Raw genomic sequence first — 16,144 nt, 5'->3', positions numbered from 1 at the left:
TAGACAGATGGATGAAAGAGTAGCTGAAACAACAAAAATACAGAAAAGAAGAAAAAGAAAAAGAAAAATCCACAAAAAGGAAAGAAAGGAAAGAAATGATCTCATAACACTGTCAATCATGCAGCTACTTCAATGAACTCAACAGACATTTTTTCAATGAATGCCCTTGGTGCTTGTTTACCATTTGTCATGTATCCTGTTGGTGAACAAGAGATGAAATGTCGGACTTTCACAGGCAAGTGAATTTTTGTTCCTTGACCATATACATCTAACAGGCCGTCCCACAAAGCCATTAAAGTATTTGTAATGGAAATCATTGCTGTTGAGAACTTGCCCTTGTCTAACGATTGTTCCCTTGTTTCTAAAAATTAAAAAGAAAACATCCTGTCTGAAACTAACTGTCAGGCGTTGTCTTAACTTTAGACTACTTATGGATTGTACTAATGCAATCTTTAGTTGGCACACCTCATTTAGTATTATACCATTCTTTGGGATTGGATGGTTGAAATACCTGTAAACCAAAACACATTAACGAAACAAGAACGAAAGATCTACACTAAGTTAATCCATCATTAACATATAATAAATTATGTATTTAAGAGGCAGTCCGTGTAAGGATCGAGCAAAGTGGGAAATGGCCCAAAAATCGACCTACCACAAACTTTGTCTGTAGAAACCCTACTATCTGACTAATACAATAACAATACAACCTGTCGCAAAGTCGGATCATCGGCGACTAAACCGGCAAACCCTTCAAGCCTTAATTGCTTGAAGAGGTGGGTGTGTGGACACCCCGTCAGGATTAAAAACAAGACCTGCAAAAGACGGATTAGCTTTATTGGAGCTGACCGCCATCAGCTGCAGGTGAACTCGTCCTCCAGTCATCTAGGTATCCTTGCCACTGGAACCAGGACAAGTGATGTCAAGAGTCGTGGAACTTCGTTGTGCAGGTAAGTCTTCACGTTAAAATTCACGCACAGCTTCTACTTGGTTACAAACTAAAGCCCTGCGGCGATTGGTAAGCATCAACGGGAGCAGGATTGTGAAGTCTGGAAGCTTTTAGTTGCAAGCCAGCACGTAGGCGGTAGAGGTCAAGTTACAGTCGCTCTGCTCTTGGACTCGGAAACAGGAGAGTAGTTCGGTAGTAGCCTCCATGTCTGAGCAGTCCTTTTCAGGAACCACTCTGCTCAACCCACAAGGGGAAGGGGTTAGAAAAGGTACCCTAAACATAGCCTGTTTCCTTAAAACCCTGGCTGGGAAACAGCACCCAGCGGGTTTACCTTTTGTGGTCGAAAACAAATAAAGCATCGACTACATTTTGGCACATGGAATGTGCGAACTTTGATGGATAATGAACGAAGCGAGAGACCAGAAAGACGAACGGCATTTGTTGCTCGAGAGCTTCGCCAGTATGACATTGACATTGCGGCGCTTCAAGAGACTCCTCGCGCCGGTGAAGGACAGCTGACAGAGACAGGTGCAGGATACACCTTCTTTTGGAAAGGAAAGGAGGAGAACGAACAACGCATTCATGGTGTCGGTTTTGCTATTAAAAATGAGTTGGTCAGGAATCCCGACTGGCATTAATGAGCGTCTGATGACGCTCCGTATTAAGCTTAATTCCAACCAACAAGCGACAGTAATCTCTGTGTATGCTCCCACTCTATTGGCTGAACCCGAAGAGAAAGAGTTATTCTACACCACACTTGACTCTATACTTTCACAGATACCACTCAACCACAAGATCATTCTCCTCGGCAACTTTAATGCTCGAGTAGGCAAGGACCACTCAGTATGGGAAAATGTGATTGGGAAGGAGGGAGTAGGCAACGCTAACTCAAATGGGGTCATGCTCCTAACCAAATGTGCGGAACATCAACTGATGATCACAAACACTCTCTTCCGACAGAAGAATAGAAAAAAGACATCATGGAGGCACTCCAGGTCAGGACATTGGCATATGATACATTACATCATCGTACGAAATCGCGACAAAAAGGACGTTCTCAATACCAAGACAATGACATCATCAGATGAGTGCTGGACCGATCATAGGCTCGTCCATTCCACCTTGTCCTTCGTCCTCTGCCAGAAACAGAGGAAGTCGAAGAAACTGATGAGGATTAAGTACAATTTAGGACGACTCGATTCATCTGAAACACGAACTGAGTTCCAATCAAAAATGAGCGAAGTGCTGTTGGATGTAGAAAACACCAGTGTTGATTGTCTCTGGGAAGATCTAAAGAAGGCCATCAAAACAACATGTATTGAGACACTGGGCATTCAGAAACGACACAATGAGGACTGGTTTGATGAAAATGACGCAGAGATTGTGCAAATAATTGCTGAAAAACGTAGAAGATTCTCTGTTTGGCAGAACGATATCAGGAATGAAGGGAAAAAACGGCAATACCTAGAAATAACATCAAAGGTTCAGCAAAGAGTTCGTGAGATGAAAAACAACTGCTGGAGCAGAAGGCAATGGAGATGCAGGTGTTATCTGACACTAATAACAGCAGAGCATTCTTCACTGCTACTAAAAAGATCTATGGACCAACATCTCAGGGAGCTAGACCTGTTGCTGACAAGAATGGTAACCTTCTCAAGGACATAGCTAGTATCCGCAAGCGATGGAAAGAACACTTTTCTGAGCTGCTCAATCAGAACCCCTCTGTAAACAACACGGAAGTAGATAAACTACCTCAGCATCCAATAAGAGATCATCTAGTCGAGCCACCAACAACGGAGGAGGTCTCCACAGCTATCACTGCTATGAAGAATGGCAAAGCTGTTGGCCCAGATGGGATCCCGGCAGAAGTATATAAGGCTGCAGGCCCGGATCTGGCTGAAAAATTACATACCCTCTTTACACGTATCTGGGAAGAGGAAGTTATTCCGAGTGATCTTTGGGACGCCTTGATTGTTACCGTGTTCAAGAAAGGAGAGAAGACAATCTGTGGGAACTATCGAGGCATCTCTCTTCTCTCCATAGCTGGGAAGATACTCGCCCGCATTCTTGCATGTCGCCTCACACCTATTGCTGAAGAGATCCTCCCGGAGACGCAATGTGGCTTCAGACCAGCATGTGGGACTGTTGACAGATATGCTCGGCACGACAGATACAGGAAAAATGCAAAGAACAGCATAAAGACCTCTACTTGGCCTTTATCGATCTAACTAAAGCGTTTGATTCTGTGGACCGCCCTACTTTATGGAAAGTGCTTTCTAGAATTGGATGTCCTGAGAAATACATCAAAATAGTCCAGCTGCTGCATGACAACATGTCTGCATCAGTCCTGATTGATGGCGAGGCTACCGAGAGGTTCGTAGTAAAGACAGCAGTTAGGCAGGGATGTGTAATTGCACCAACTCTCTTTTCAATGGAGAAGCTCCCACGAGGCATCAATATGCAATACCGGATGGATGGTAAGCTCTTCAACCTCCGACGTCTGAAGGCTAGAACGTTGACTACACACATGACAATACTCGAGCTCCAATATGCTGATGATAATGCCATAGCAACTCACACAGAGGAAGATCTTCAGACAGCAATGAATGCATTCAGCCACGCCTATAACGCGCTGGGCCTCAAACTCAATGCTCAAAAGACAAAGGTTTTATTTCAGCCATCACCTGATAGCATACACGGACGACAACAACCACAGATTACAGTTGGTGGGCAGTACCTCAACACTGTTGATAATTTCACATATCTTGGCAGTTGCTTGTCAAGTAAGGCTGATCTGGATGCAGAAATTCAAGTTCGTCTTAGTTCAGCTAGTGGTGCATTTGGGCGACTGAGAACTCGAGTATTTGATAACAAAGACCTCAATATCAACACAAAGATCAAGGTCTACAAAGCCATGATTCTACCAATCCTGCTTTATGGCTCAGAGGCTTGGACCACCTACAGTCGCCACCTCAAAAACCTGGAGAAATATCATCAGCGATGCCTTCGCCGTATATTGAACATCAAATGGCAGGACAGACGTACCAACAATAGTGTGTTAGAAGAGGCCAATATCTCCAGCATCGAGACCATCATTATCAAGAACCAACTTAGGTGGGCTGGGCAAGTTGTGCGTATGCCCGTATCCAGACTCCCCAAGAAAATTCTATACGGTGAGCTGACCAATGGAAAGCGAAACCAAGGTGGTCAACTGAAACGCTTCAAAGACAATTTGAAGCACAATCTCAAACAATGTGCTATCAACACAGATGATTGGGAGGAGCAGGCTGGCAACAGACCTGGCTGGAGACATGCTATTTACGCAGGAGCGAAGCAAAGTGAACAACGAAGAAAAGAGCACAGAGAAAGACTTCGGTCGCAAAGAAAATCAAGGCAACAAACTTCTCCAACAGTTGAACCAACAGCTACAGAGTTCGTATGTGCTACCTGTCAAAGACGATGTTTTTCTAGAATCGGACTTCATAGCCACAAAAGAACACATAAACAATAACAATCATTTACTAAGTAGACATCTTACTCGTTAGAGGGATAGCTTCACACAATGGTGCAATTATTTCTCGAAAAAGAATTTTTTGAATTTTTTTATAAGCGTATAACGAATTTCGTTATTTTAGAGGGCACGAAAGCGAAAACTTAGCGAACTTCAAGATTCGCTCAAAGAAAAACCAAAAGATTGTTTCTGATGAAACTTTGAAGGAATATTTTCATGCCCTTGGGCCGCAAGATAAAGTATGTTTTTTATTTTGACTAAATTTACTGAGCGAAAATTGTTTTTGAATAGAGAATACTTTGGCCTTAGTTTCAGAAGTGTAAAACAGCCAATGTTCAAATAGGTCAAAACCAAGGTAGTAGCCTTAGTTATATAAGACCACACACTTCACAGGAAACTAAAATTCGCGGGCACTCCACTTCTGTCGCAAGGGAGCTGCATCCTTTCTTACCTATTTTCGCGTTTACATGAAATTCTCGTAAACTAAAGCTATCCACATCAAAAATTATAAATAATTTCTAGAACTCTAGAACGGCAAGCATATAATCTTAATTATGCAAACTATCTCTTTTGTTTACATACGCATTGCTTGTGCATGGAGAGCGTAATGCACATGAAATACTCCATTTGTACAGACTCTGCTTTTACAAAACCTGCATTCTTTGCATAGACAGCTGGATTTTCTAAAACTCCGCTAAATCTAAAGATTTGGGAGTTTGACACGAAAAATATCAAAAAGCTATACTAACCAATTAGTCACAATATATAACATCGATCTATTAATGTACGTAAGAGATTTTTTTCTCAAATTTCTATACCTGTTTTTAAAATAAGTAGGCTAACGTATCTGCATTTTATCCTCTTATGAATTTCTCGTTTTATGTTTGAGCTCAACTTCAACTTCATTTTCTTCTCTATGAATTCCTTCCTTTCTTTATTCTCAAATGAAATCTGCATATGTTCTGGAATCTGATAAAGAGCTTATCCTACCAATTAGAGGCAAGCGCTCTCACGCCTGGAAATTGACAAGGTACTTTTATTCCAGTGGTAAATATCAAGAAGACTTTAACTCTAAATATGAAGTGGCTTTTTCTGTTTATTTTTGCAATATCTTACGCTACTGAGAAGGGTCACTAGGTGAAAATCTTGCTTTTCAAAAAAATTGAAAAAAATGTCAAGGTGCGGTATAGCAGTTATTAGAGAGTTTAAGATAAGACCGCTACGGTAGACTACTACGGTTGAACGCATCTGGTGAATACTGGATCGAGCATACCGTATACGGTTCAGTGGTCGCAAAAAATGATATATTTTGATTCGCAACCGAGTGCTATCCGAGTGTTGGCTAGCAGAAATGTCGTTTGAAGATATAAGAAATGCAATCGTCATTGCCTTTGCTGATGGTATTTTGAGAGAGGATGAGTTCTTGATTTTATATGAAGAATATAAACCCTCTAATCCTTCTTATCCATTCTGGAAATACGACTCCTTTTGCTTGGATGACTTGAGTTCTAGCGAGTGCGAATCTAACTTCAGAGTCGCAAAAGAGGATATACCAGTGTTAGGGAACCATCTGCAGCTACCTGTACGCTTCGTTTGTTCTCAAGGGACTGTCTGCAGTGGATTAGAGGGCTTGTGCATGCTGCTAAAGAGATTGGCTTACCCTGGTCGGTATTACGATATGATTCCTACGTTCGCTCGTCCAATACCCGAGATATGCATGATAACAAACACTGTGCTTGACTGGACTTATGAAACTCATGGTTTCCGTTTATCCTCCTGGAATCAACCTTTTCTCTCCAGAGCATCTCTTCAACGATATTCAGAAGCCATATTAAGAAAAGGCACTCCTCCAACGAATTGTTTTGGCTTCATTGATGGGACTGTCCGTCCAATATGCAGACCCGGCTTACACCAAAACGTAGCATACAACGGGCACAAACGAGTTCACGCACTAAAGTTTCAAGCATTAGCACTTCCAAATGGTTTGATAGCCAATCTTTACGGTCCTGTGGAAGGGTGCCGACATGATGCAGGGATGTAAAGAGACTCCGGACTCTTGGGAACCCTTGAAAGAATAGCTTTCAACCCAGCAGGGAACGTTCTCTGTGTATACGGTGACCAAGCCTACCCTCTCCGCCCCAACTTGATGTGTCCCTATCGCGTTGGAGATGTTCCTGTTCTAACACCTGATATGAGGGCTTTCAATGAAGCTATGAGCTCAGTCCGAGTCTCCGTGGAGTGGTTGTTTCGCGATGTCTCGGACTACTTCAAGTTCATTGACTACAAGAAAAACTTAAAGATAGGATTAAGTGCAGTAGGAAAGCAGTACATAGTAAGTGCATTGTTCAGAAACATGCTCACTTGTTTGTATGGTAATACAGCCTCTGAGTCATTTCAAGTTGAGCCTCCAACATTAGCTGACTATTTAGCATAAAGCGCATAATATCCTGTTGGAAATATTGCAACGCTCTTCTGTTTGTTTGTTGTTGTTTTTAATAGAATAAAGTACGTCATTACACCCCTGAAATAGATCTTATTTAATTTGATACATTTTAGTTTACCCCAATTGAAATTCCATCGGTTACATCTATTTTCTTGGGTTTATTTGCCTTCTGGTAATACATCTTCTTAATTACATTAATAATTGTTATATTATAATAATAGTTACTATAACCTGGTCCAATTGACTATTAAGCCTGGTTCACGCGAGCAACGCAAGTGCAAACGCAAACGCAAGAAAATGGAAAGGTTTCCATTCTTTCATTTTTAACGTGTGAACCGTACCGGTGAAAACGCAAACGCAAACGCAATACTACAACGCAAGCCAGTCCTTTCGTTTGCTTGTGTATTTGCGTTGCTACACTTTGATCAGTAATAAGTATTTATAAATACTTAAAATTATTCAATATATATTCACAATAATATTTTTTCTATAAGTTGAATAATGCAGTTTTGAATAAATAGCTTACATACGTAACACACGCATCTTGGTTTCTCATACTTTAATTTTGTTTTGTGACTGATATACTGTACAATATCGATAAAAGCATTTCTAATAGAACAAAAACACTAGCTAGTGGAAAGTATTATTAAAGTGCGTTTCACATTACATCAAGTAATGTAATTTAACATACAAATCCAAACAAGAACCGAGTGGTTTAAAAGGCAAAAACTTATTTTGCTAGTCTTTTGACAATGTCAGCCATAAGTTGCATCTGTTGTTGTTTCAATTTGTAATGTTCCTTTTGCTGTTCTGCTTGAAGACGCATTTCTTCTCTGCGTAATTCAAGATCTTGCTTTCGCAGAGCGGTTTCTACTTCTGTTTTTTCAGCCAAGTACTGCAGTGCTTCTGACCCTCCTTTTCTTGTTTTACGTCTTTTGGTCAAGGCCTGCTCTACTTGGCCGTTCCCCTCTGAACCCGAATCACCACCTTCACTACCACTCTTTCTTGTTTTAGACCATGTCTCCATTGCATTGTTCCTAATGAATATGGCATTTTGTCTCTTTTTTTCCTGATTGTTTTCATCCCTTGCAACTTGGATCAGCGGAGATTTCATTTTTTCGACTACCTCTTCCAATATCATCGCATTTTCTGTTTGGTCATCAGGAGCAATGCCACTTGCAGACTCTTCATTCCTGCTTTTTTTCTTGAAGTCTGCCAACAATTTGTTGAAACGTTCCCTCACACTGCGTTGATCTCTAGGTTCACTTGAGAAATGAGCATAGCAGTTGATCCGTTCTGCTACTTCTGTCCACCTTAGACCTGCTTCTTTAGTCCCAGCTTTGTAGGCAAAAGGCTCGAGGAATACTATTTGTCGTAGAAGAAGTCTATCTCGTTCCTCTGTCCATCTAAATGTTCCACTGTAAAGTGAAATAAAAAAAGAAATAAAAATTTTTTCATGCCCTAAACATAATTGAATACCAAGTTATAATAAGCGAATGATTAAGTGCAAATATATTGTACCCATGAAATAGAGAAAGGGCTTCCATTACATCTGTGTAATAGTTTGCTGACAAAATCGCAAATTTAATTTAGTGCAATTTTTTTTACTGAACAAAGACTAGCCAGAACTAATTAGTGCAATTTCTTAAAAAGTGTCTCACGGATATAAGGAAAATACTCTAGCAAAGCACCTCTCTCAATATATTGCTCATAATTGATTAGTGCCAAGAAAGACAAAACTTTATTGAGCCGCAAAAACAAAATTTCCTGCATAGAATGATAAAATTAGGAACAGAAAGAACGACACAAGAAGGAAATGAAAAAGTTTATCAACATAAGTTTTTTTTTTCCAGTGAGGATGTCGCGAGTGCATGGTTGGTTCCATGTTAGATGCAAATTAGTTGTTGTTAGTCCATCAAAATATTTCATGGTTTTAATCTAATTGCATTCAAACAACAATAATGATGACAATAATAATAATAATAATAGTAATAACTATAATAACAATAACAATAATAATAGTACATTATTTTCCTACTTCGTTTCCTAAGTGTCGTGGGATTGAAAGTATAAATATAAAAATATTTTAGAGCGAACATCGCTTGTTGCAATTAAAATAAGGTGATGTGACAATCAACCCCAACTAAGAAAAACATCTTAATGGACTTTATTCTCTCTCTGCATTAACTCTTGTGAAAGAATTACAAAGTAGTTTTGATTGTTTTTACTTACTTATTGCAAAGAGAACCGGTGACATCCGACTCCACACGTGGAACATTGCATGGACTTGTGGAACTAAAAAATTGCGATATTACAGCGTGTTAAATTGTAGCAAGCTATACAATACATTCTCCTCATAAATTTAACCTGATATACGTACACATTTGCCAAAAACTCATGATAAACACTCACCAGTTTCATTTTCTGCATTCGGCGAAGCCATGGCTGAAATAGGAAGCCAAAATGATAGCGGATTCACTGCTAGCCACTGCATGCATGAATTTTCAGCCATGCGCATTGAAACTCGTCCCAGATCACGAACCGCGTTCAACCGTAGTAGTCTACCGTAGCTGCCCTATCTTAAACTCCCTATTATTGGTACAGAATGTGGATCAATCACTCACAAAGAGAAAGAAATGGTCGACATGGTTACCATAGGCCAATGTCAACGCAACGTATGGGGACGTCTAAAGATGATGAAACCAAAAGAGGAAGATATACCGTCAGAAGGAAGTCTTATTTGCTGCAGAGCAGGTAAACAGAGAAATTCCCTGTTAAATCAATGTGGTGCGTACGTGCGATATTTCACCGCGAATTTAAAGTGCATATCACCCCTAAAAGCAAACCACTTTTATCATATTCTAGACATCAGCAACTTTCAAATGATATACATGAGGTCGATTGGATAATTCCTGGACGAGATATTGAGGCTTAAAGTTGCGATTTTGGGCTTCCTGTGTCAGGGTGGACGTGAAAAAGTGATGTGACAATGAGAGTAATCTGTGACGTCAATATAGGTATCAGAGCAGGCGTACTAATAGGCCATTTGCAGCAATTGATCACGTGTCAATTTGCCCCATAGCAACAAGCCCGTGGTGGGCAAGCTAACCACGCATTCCTTGACAACAATAAGACTTTGAGTGGCGAAGCTTAACGATACTAAGACTATACTGACTGTTTTTAACCTTTGTTCTGTCTGGTTTGACCCGATATTCCGTATAAAGTTGAAAGAAGTGTTTTTTTATCGTTGGCGATAATTTTTATCATAAAGATTGGCCGCAAAAGAGAGTTTTTTGTCTTTATTCTGGTCGCCGTGGACAGAAGACGCGTGTGCAAATGGCGGAATTCTCAGGTATGTTTATGACTCATTCAAACCCCGATTTAACATCAAAATTTCTCTTCAATTGTCAAGATTCTTTTGAAATGAATGTAGATATACCTACAGATCCTCTTATACTAATAAAAACTCATATTTGCTAGCATTTGAGGCCTGATTTTCGTTTTAAAACTCGAGGTGCGATATCTTCGCCAACTGCTGGCGGCAACAATTTATGGACTGTTTTTGTGCTTAAAATGCTTCTCGAATTTAATTTATCTTCGAATTTAATGATTCCAGACGAATTGACTGATATATCGAGACTTCCTGAACTTACATTTGGAGATGTGGAGGAATATGCGCGAAAGGAGTCCGGCTGTTCAAGCACCACGAAGGCCTACAAATTTTGTGCCGAACCAGGCTATTTGCATAACATTAAAGGTAAGATGTTTTTAAACTTTGTATGACGATTTTTATATGTTTCTAAGACATGTGTATGTTTACAACTTTTAATTTAATTCATATCTTGTGATATTCATTCTAGTGCGCTATTCGCAAGAGAAAGCTAAACTGAATTCAAGATGTTATCGATCGATGAAGAAAAGCAAGCCTCCACACACTCTTGAAGCTGACATAGATTTGGCATCCAAGTCAATAAAGGGCCGTTGTTCGTGTAGCTGGTGTTGGGGGGTTCTGTCACCATGTTGTTGGATTACTGTTTTACATGGCACATTGTAAGACACTTGGGTACAAGGCCATACCAGATGAGTTGACCTGCACCAGCATTCCCCAAAGGTGGAGTGTGCCAAGAGAAAGAAAAATTGCCAACAAGCCTGTACAAGATCTTATGGTCAAAAAGCCCAGGCAAGGTGCAGACCATTCGAAGTTCATAAAGAGCACCCTTTATTCGCCAGCAGAAGCTTACCCTATAATGCCAAATGAACAACTAAGTGGACTTGAGCCACAGCCACTGATGGCAACAATAGCCTATGATAACAATACTTTACTATCTATTGCCATGGTAGCAAGTAAATTTGGGAAAGTCCCTAAAGGGTCAGTACTGTCTTATCAGCAAAAACTGTCCAATGAATATGTCATAAATGACTATTTTAGTCCACAATTTCCAGCATTACCACTGGAGAATTCACAAGAAAGGATTACAAATAACTACCTCATCTGTTTACCTGTGCAGAAACTTGCAGGCCTTAACTCTATCAGTGTGACACTGGACCAAGCTGTTGAGAGAGAACACAAGACACTCTCACAGTCAGCAAGTCAGCTATGGTATTCTCTGCGCGAAAAGAGAATCACTGCAAGCAAATTTGGGCTAGTGGCTAAAAGGCAATCTGGTTTCGAAAATCTAGTGAAACAACTCAACCCTACGAAGAGAGTGGTTACACCTGATATGCAACGTGGAATCGATATGGAGCCAAAAGCAGTAGAGATATATGCAAATGTTGCAAAGGAAGGAAAAGTGAATATATATCCTTCTGGATTAATTATCAACCCTTTCTGCCCTTGGCTTGGCGCTTCACCAGATCGCAAAGTATACGACTTTGATGCTGAGGATGCAGGCCTTTTGCCCTTTGGACTCCTTGAGGTGAAAGTTCCCAAGGAGGGTACTAGAGACTTCAGCACAGTATTTTACATAGAAAAAGGACTTGATGGCCAACTTATGCTCAAAAGAAACCACCAGTACTATCACCAAGTTCAGTGTCAAATGGCTTTGACTGGATTAGATTGGTGTGACTTTTTTAGCTACATTAATGACTCTGTATATCATTGTGAATGGATTTTATTTGATCAAGACTTTTTTGAACAAAGTAAAGACAAGGTTGACAGTTTTTATTTCAATTATTATTTAAGATAATAGTAACAATTTTGTAAAATACTTGATTTCTTCACAGGCTAAGTAAAACCATTAATGTCACAAATGTTTTGGTTTATTAAAAGTTATGCATTAAAGTTAATTGTCAACTGAGTGAGAACTAGCTGTACTTTTTGTATTTTTAATAAGTGGGCCTTGAAAATTAGTTAATAAACAAATGACAGTATATATTTGTGGGACAGTACCCAACATGTTCAGTGGTACAGCTGAATCAAAAATGTGATACTCTTTTATACGCCTTATAGCTCTTTCAACATGAATTCTTAATTTGGCAATGGTTTTTGTTTCTTTTACATCTTTGACAGAAAACTGACTCTGGCTTTGCAGAAATGGGGGAATGTTGTTTTTTGCACCCTTTGCTTCAACCAAATCGTCGATGTCAAATCTTTTGTCTGCCATGACAACATCATCTTTTTCTAATAGATCTAGCACTCCACTGCATCTAGTGATTTCTTTATCGGAAACCCCCCCCAGTATAGAGTGAGGAAACAAAAGTAATAGCACCATGTGGAGAAATACCAACAAGGCCCTTTAAAGTGGTGTTGCTGTTATATGAGGAGTACAACTGTGATTGCAAAAGCAATGATGATGGTGTTTGCACATATATCTCAGTACAATCAAGTATAACCCTAGTTTTAGGATATAGCTCTTTAAAAACCTGGGGCATATGTAAATCGATCATTTCCCTTGAGGGCCATATCGGTTGGGTACCCAGTACAAAATACAAATAATTCGCCAATGTTGTAACTTTTCTACTAACTGATGAAATGCTGATATTGAATCTGTGTGCTAAATCCTGAGCAAACAAACCTAGTCGTATTCTTACTAAAAACAGAAAAAATTCATCAATCAAAAGTAAGCTTCTTGCAGAAGGCCTGCTTTGCTGGGAGCTTATAGAATAAACATAGCTCATGTGTTGTACTGTAGGTTCAATAAACCTAAAGAAATTACATAAATGTTGATACGAAAGAAAACCTGTATAAAACTTAATGTCATCATTATCATTTGAAAATCTCTCAGTACCAAACTTATATATTTAAGAAATTCAACTTGTGCTTTAAGCTCTTCTATTTCTTTCTGAGCATCTTTGTAAGCTTCCCTCAGTGTTTCTAGTTCCCCAGGCTCATCAACTTCTTCAGTGTAAGGGCCAGCAGAAGATTATGAAGGGGACATTGCTTGATGGTAAGTTTCCTCATCATCACTTTCATCAGTCTGTGTGCCACTGTAAAATAAACAAAGTTTTACTTTTGGTTTTTATAACGATGAACGCATGATAACTTGTTTTTGCATTTAGTTCCCCCCTTCCTATAGCAGGGGTACACTAAGACCACGTACCTATCAACATGTCGTATTATTTTTCTTCTTTGTTTTATGGGACCTCTCCATTCAAAAACAGAAGGAACAACACTTAAGGTTTCTTTTTCTTTTAGCACTTAGAGGGCGGTAATCACTTTCAAGAATGTGCCTCGAGCAAACTCTTGTGTTACCTGTAATCTACAAAACAAAAACACTGTATTATTAAGATTATTTGGTATACCGTCTCCACTATTTACTGTAAATATTTTACCTTAAAAGAGGTCCCTTCGTCTCTTCTGATCTTTGAGATCCACTCTGCCTTTAATGATGTGTCTTTTGGAAATCGATGGAAGGAAAGCTCTTGGTTGTAGCGAGAATCGCCGGTACACTTTGTGACACAACAATGTTGACGAGAGAGTGTAAGCTTCGTAGTAAGCTTCGTTGCATCTTCATGTCCACTATCTATACCATTAACATGAGATGTAAGCTCAGGAAGTCTCGATATATCAGTCAATTCATCTGGAATCATTAAATTCGAAGATAAATTAAATTCGAGAAGCATTTTAAGCACAAAAACAGTCCATAAATTGTTGCCGCCAGCAGTTGGCGAAGATATCGCACCTCGAGTTTTAAAACGAAAATCAGGCCTCAAATGCTAGCAAATATGAGTTTTTATTAGTATAAGAGGATCTGTAGGTATATCTACATTCATTTCAAAAGAATCTTGACAATTGAAGAGAAATTTTGATGTTAAATCGGGGTTTGAATGAGTCATAAACATACCTGAGAATTCCGCCATTTGCACACGCGTCTTCTGTCCACGGCGACCAGAATAAAGACAAAAAACTCTCTTTTGCGGCCAATCTTTATGATAAAAATTATCGCCAACGATAAAAAACACTTCTTTCAACTTTATACGGAATATTGGGTCAAACCAGACAGAACAAAGGTTAAAAACAGTCAGTATAGTCTTGGTATCGCTAAGCTTCGCCACTCAAAGTCTTATTGTTGTCAAGGAATGCGTGGTTAGCTTGCCCACCACGGGCTTGTTGCTATGGGGCAAATTGACACGTGATCAATTGCTGCAAATGGCCTATTACTGAGCTAATCAAATTTTCGCATGATTGTACTATACCGCCATCAACCTTGTGATGGTCACGAACATACTGTCCGCACACTTGTATTTTATTCATTAGGGAGTCGATATTTTTTGTAGGATTTCTTTGAAAAGCCTTCTCTTTAGCGATTGAAAATAAGATTCTTTTGTTCAACTGAGTTAAGCGATTCTGTTAGCACTCGTACTTTGATTATGGCAATATAATCGTGGTAGATTGTGTTTGATGCTCGACGCTCACTCAATTCAAGAAATAAAAGCACTCTAAGAACTCCCAAAAATCGAACGATTCTAAGCAAAACCTCAAAATCTCAAGAGGTATGTTTCAAGATAATAGACTTATATAATTGATAAAATATGTATATATCAAACGTAAACAGTATAAGTCTCGAATGATTACAAGTCAAAAGCTGGACAAATTTAGAGAAACTATTAAAAACCTGTCTTTGTCCAATTAACTTTACACTGTTCTTCTTTATGATGTAATCTTTAAAGCATTTTCGCCAGTCAAGCGCTTCGCTTCTAGGCTGGCCCGTCTTCAAACATATCCATGATTTCAAGGTACTCGTCCTCGCATTCATAAGACTTATTATTCTGTCCTCTCGAACTCTAGTCCTCTTTGCTTAATAAGCTATCGAAAACTTTACAACTCCAGGAATAGAACTGTATTCACATTCATCCAGTCGTAGCTCAATTTAGAATCAGAAGACTGATAGTATTGCCATAAATAAGAACAGTTAAAACAATGAAACTTCAAAGAGGTCAAATATTTTAGATCTGCGCGTGTGTCAAGTCAGTGTTCTTAGTGTTTGACAGGTCAAGGGTACCTATCTTGTCGTCATTTCTGGTAGCTAGTCCCAGACCCAAAAATCCCGGCCAGGGCGGGGCCAAAAAAATATTTAGAAATCTGTAAAAAATTAAGAATTGTTCAGAATCAAATTCTGACGAGAATGGTTTATTTGGTCCTTGTAGATTACTCCAATTTTTTATCATTTTAGAGGTGATATGCACTTTAAACATTTTCGACAGGGATTTTCGATACACTAGATGAAACCATTATAGTATGTCCAAAAAATCGAGATTTCCTTGGAATTTACTGGCGAGGTCATCTAGTCAATTGCCAGATTCTGCAGTCTTTGGCGGCACACTCCAAGCCACCCAAGGCAGACAGAAGTGTAAGCAAGGAGACGTCTGTGTTTATTAGGCACGAAACATCAATTCTAGTTCAAGTTGGATCAGGTAACACAAAAGGAGAACATTTAAGGGTGGCAAATTTCTTAGTTATATGTTTTAATTGCCATCAACGCCTCTGCCTCTGCCATCGCCATCGCCATCGCCATCGCCATCGCCATCGCCATCGCCATCGCCATCGCCATCGCCATCGCCATCGCCATCGCCATCGCCATCGCCAACGCCACCTCCACCTCCACCTCCACCTCCACCTCCACCTCCACCTCCACCTCCACCTCCACCTGCATTATTATCATCATCATTATCAGTGGCGGATCCGGCGGGTGTCCACAGTTCCACTGGACACTCCCTAACCCTATAATTACTGTGTTATTTTTTTATTAAAAGGTATACATTTCTTCATTTCATACACCCCCTAACAAAATCCTGGATCCTG

General features: G+C 39.6%; 3 protein-coding genes and 1 pseudogene across 3 annotated transcripts; 3 read left to right on the top strand and 1 right to left on the bottom strand.

Annotated features, from left to right (window-relative positions):
* Window positions 1-1,597: 1,597 nt before the first annotated feature.
* LOC148910494 (uncharacterized) lies at window positions 1,598-3,177 on the top strand. Its single transcript, XM_089031397.1, has 2 exons — window positions 1,598-2,478; window positions 2,520-3,177. The coding sequence occupies exons 1-2, from the start codon at window positions 1,598-1,600 to the stop codon at window positions 3,175-3,177; spliced, it is 1,539 nt and encodes a 512-aa protein (XP_088887523.1).
* Window positions 3,178-5,716: 2,539 nt separating this feature from the next.
* On the top strand, window positions 5,717-6,978 carry LOC148910493 (uncharacterized; annotated as a pseudogene).
* A 505-nt stretch (window positions 6,979-7,483) lies between these two features.
* LOC148910492 (uncharacterized) lies at window positions 7,484-9,550 on the bottom strand. The gene is made up of 3 exons (XM_089031396.1): window positions 9,528-9,550; window positions 9,136-9,198; window positions 7,484-8,321 (listed from the first exon to the last, which is right to left on the bottom strand). The coding sequence occupies exons 1-3, from the start codon at window positions 9,548-9,550 to the stop codon at window positions 7,634-7,636; spliced, it is 774 nt and encodes a 257-aa protein (XP_088887522.1). The 3' UTR covers window positions 7,484-7,633.
* A 1,516-nt stretch (window positions 9,551-11,066) lies between these two features.
* Window positions 11,067-12,089, top strand: LOC148910491 (uncharacterized). Its single transcript, XM_089031395.1, has one exon. It carries the CDS (start codon window positions 11,067-11,069, stop codon window positions 12,087-12,089), a length of 1,023 nt encoding a protein of 340 aa, XP_088887521.1.
* The last annotated feature ends 4,055 nt before the right edge of the window (window positions 12,090-16,144 follow it).

This window comes from Actinia tenebrosa, unplaced genomic scaffold, assembly GCF_029948245.1.
Source record: "Actinia tenebrosa isolate PJP-AT-01 unplaced genomic scaffold, QUT_ActTen_1.0 PGA_scaffold16__25_contigs__length_10494907, whole genome shotgun sequence".
NCBI lineage: Eukaryota > Metazoa > Cnidaria > Anthozoa > Actiniaria > Actiniidae > Actinia > Actinia tenebrosa.
Note: the sequence above shows the minus strand (reverse complement) of the source record. Positions and strands in the feature narration are given on the sequence as shown.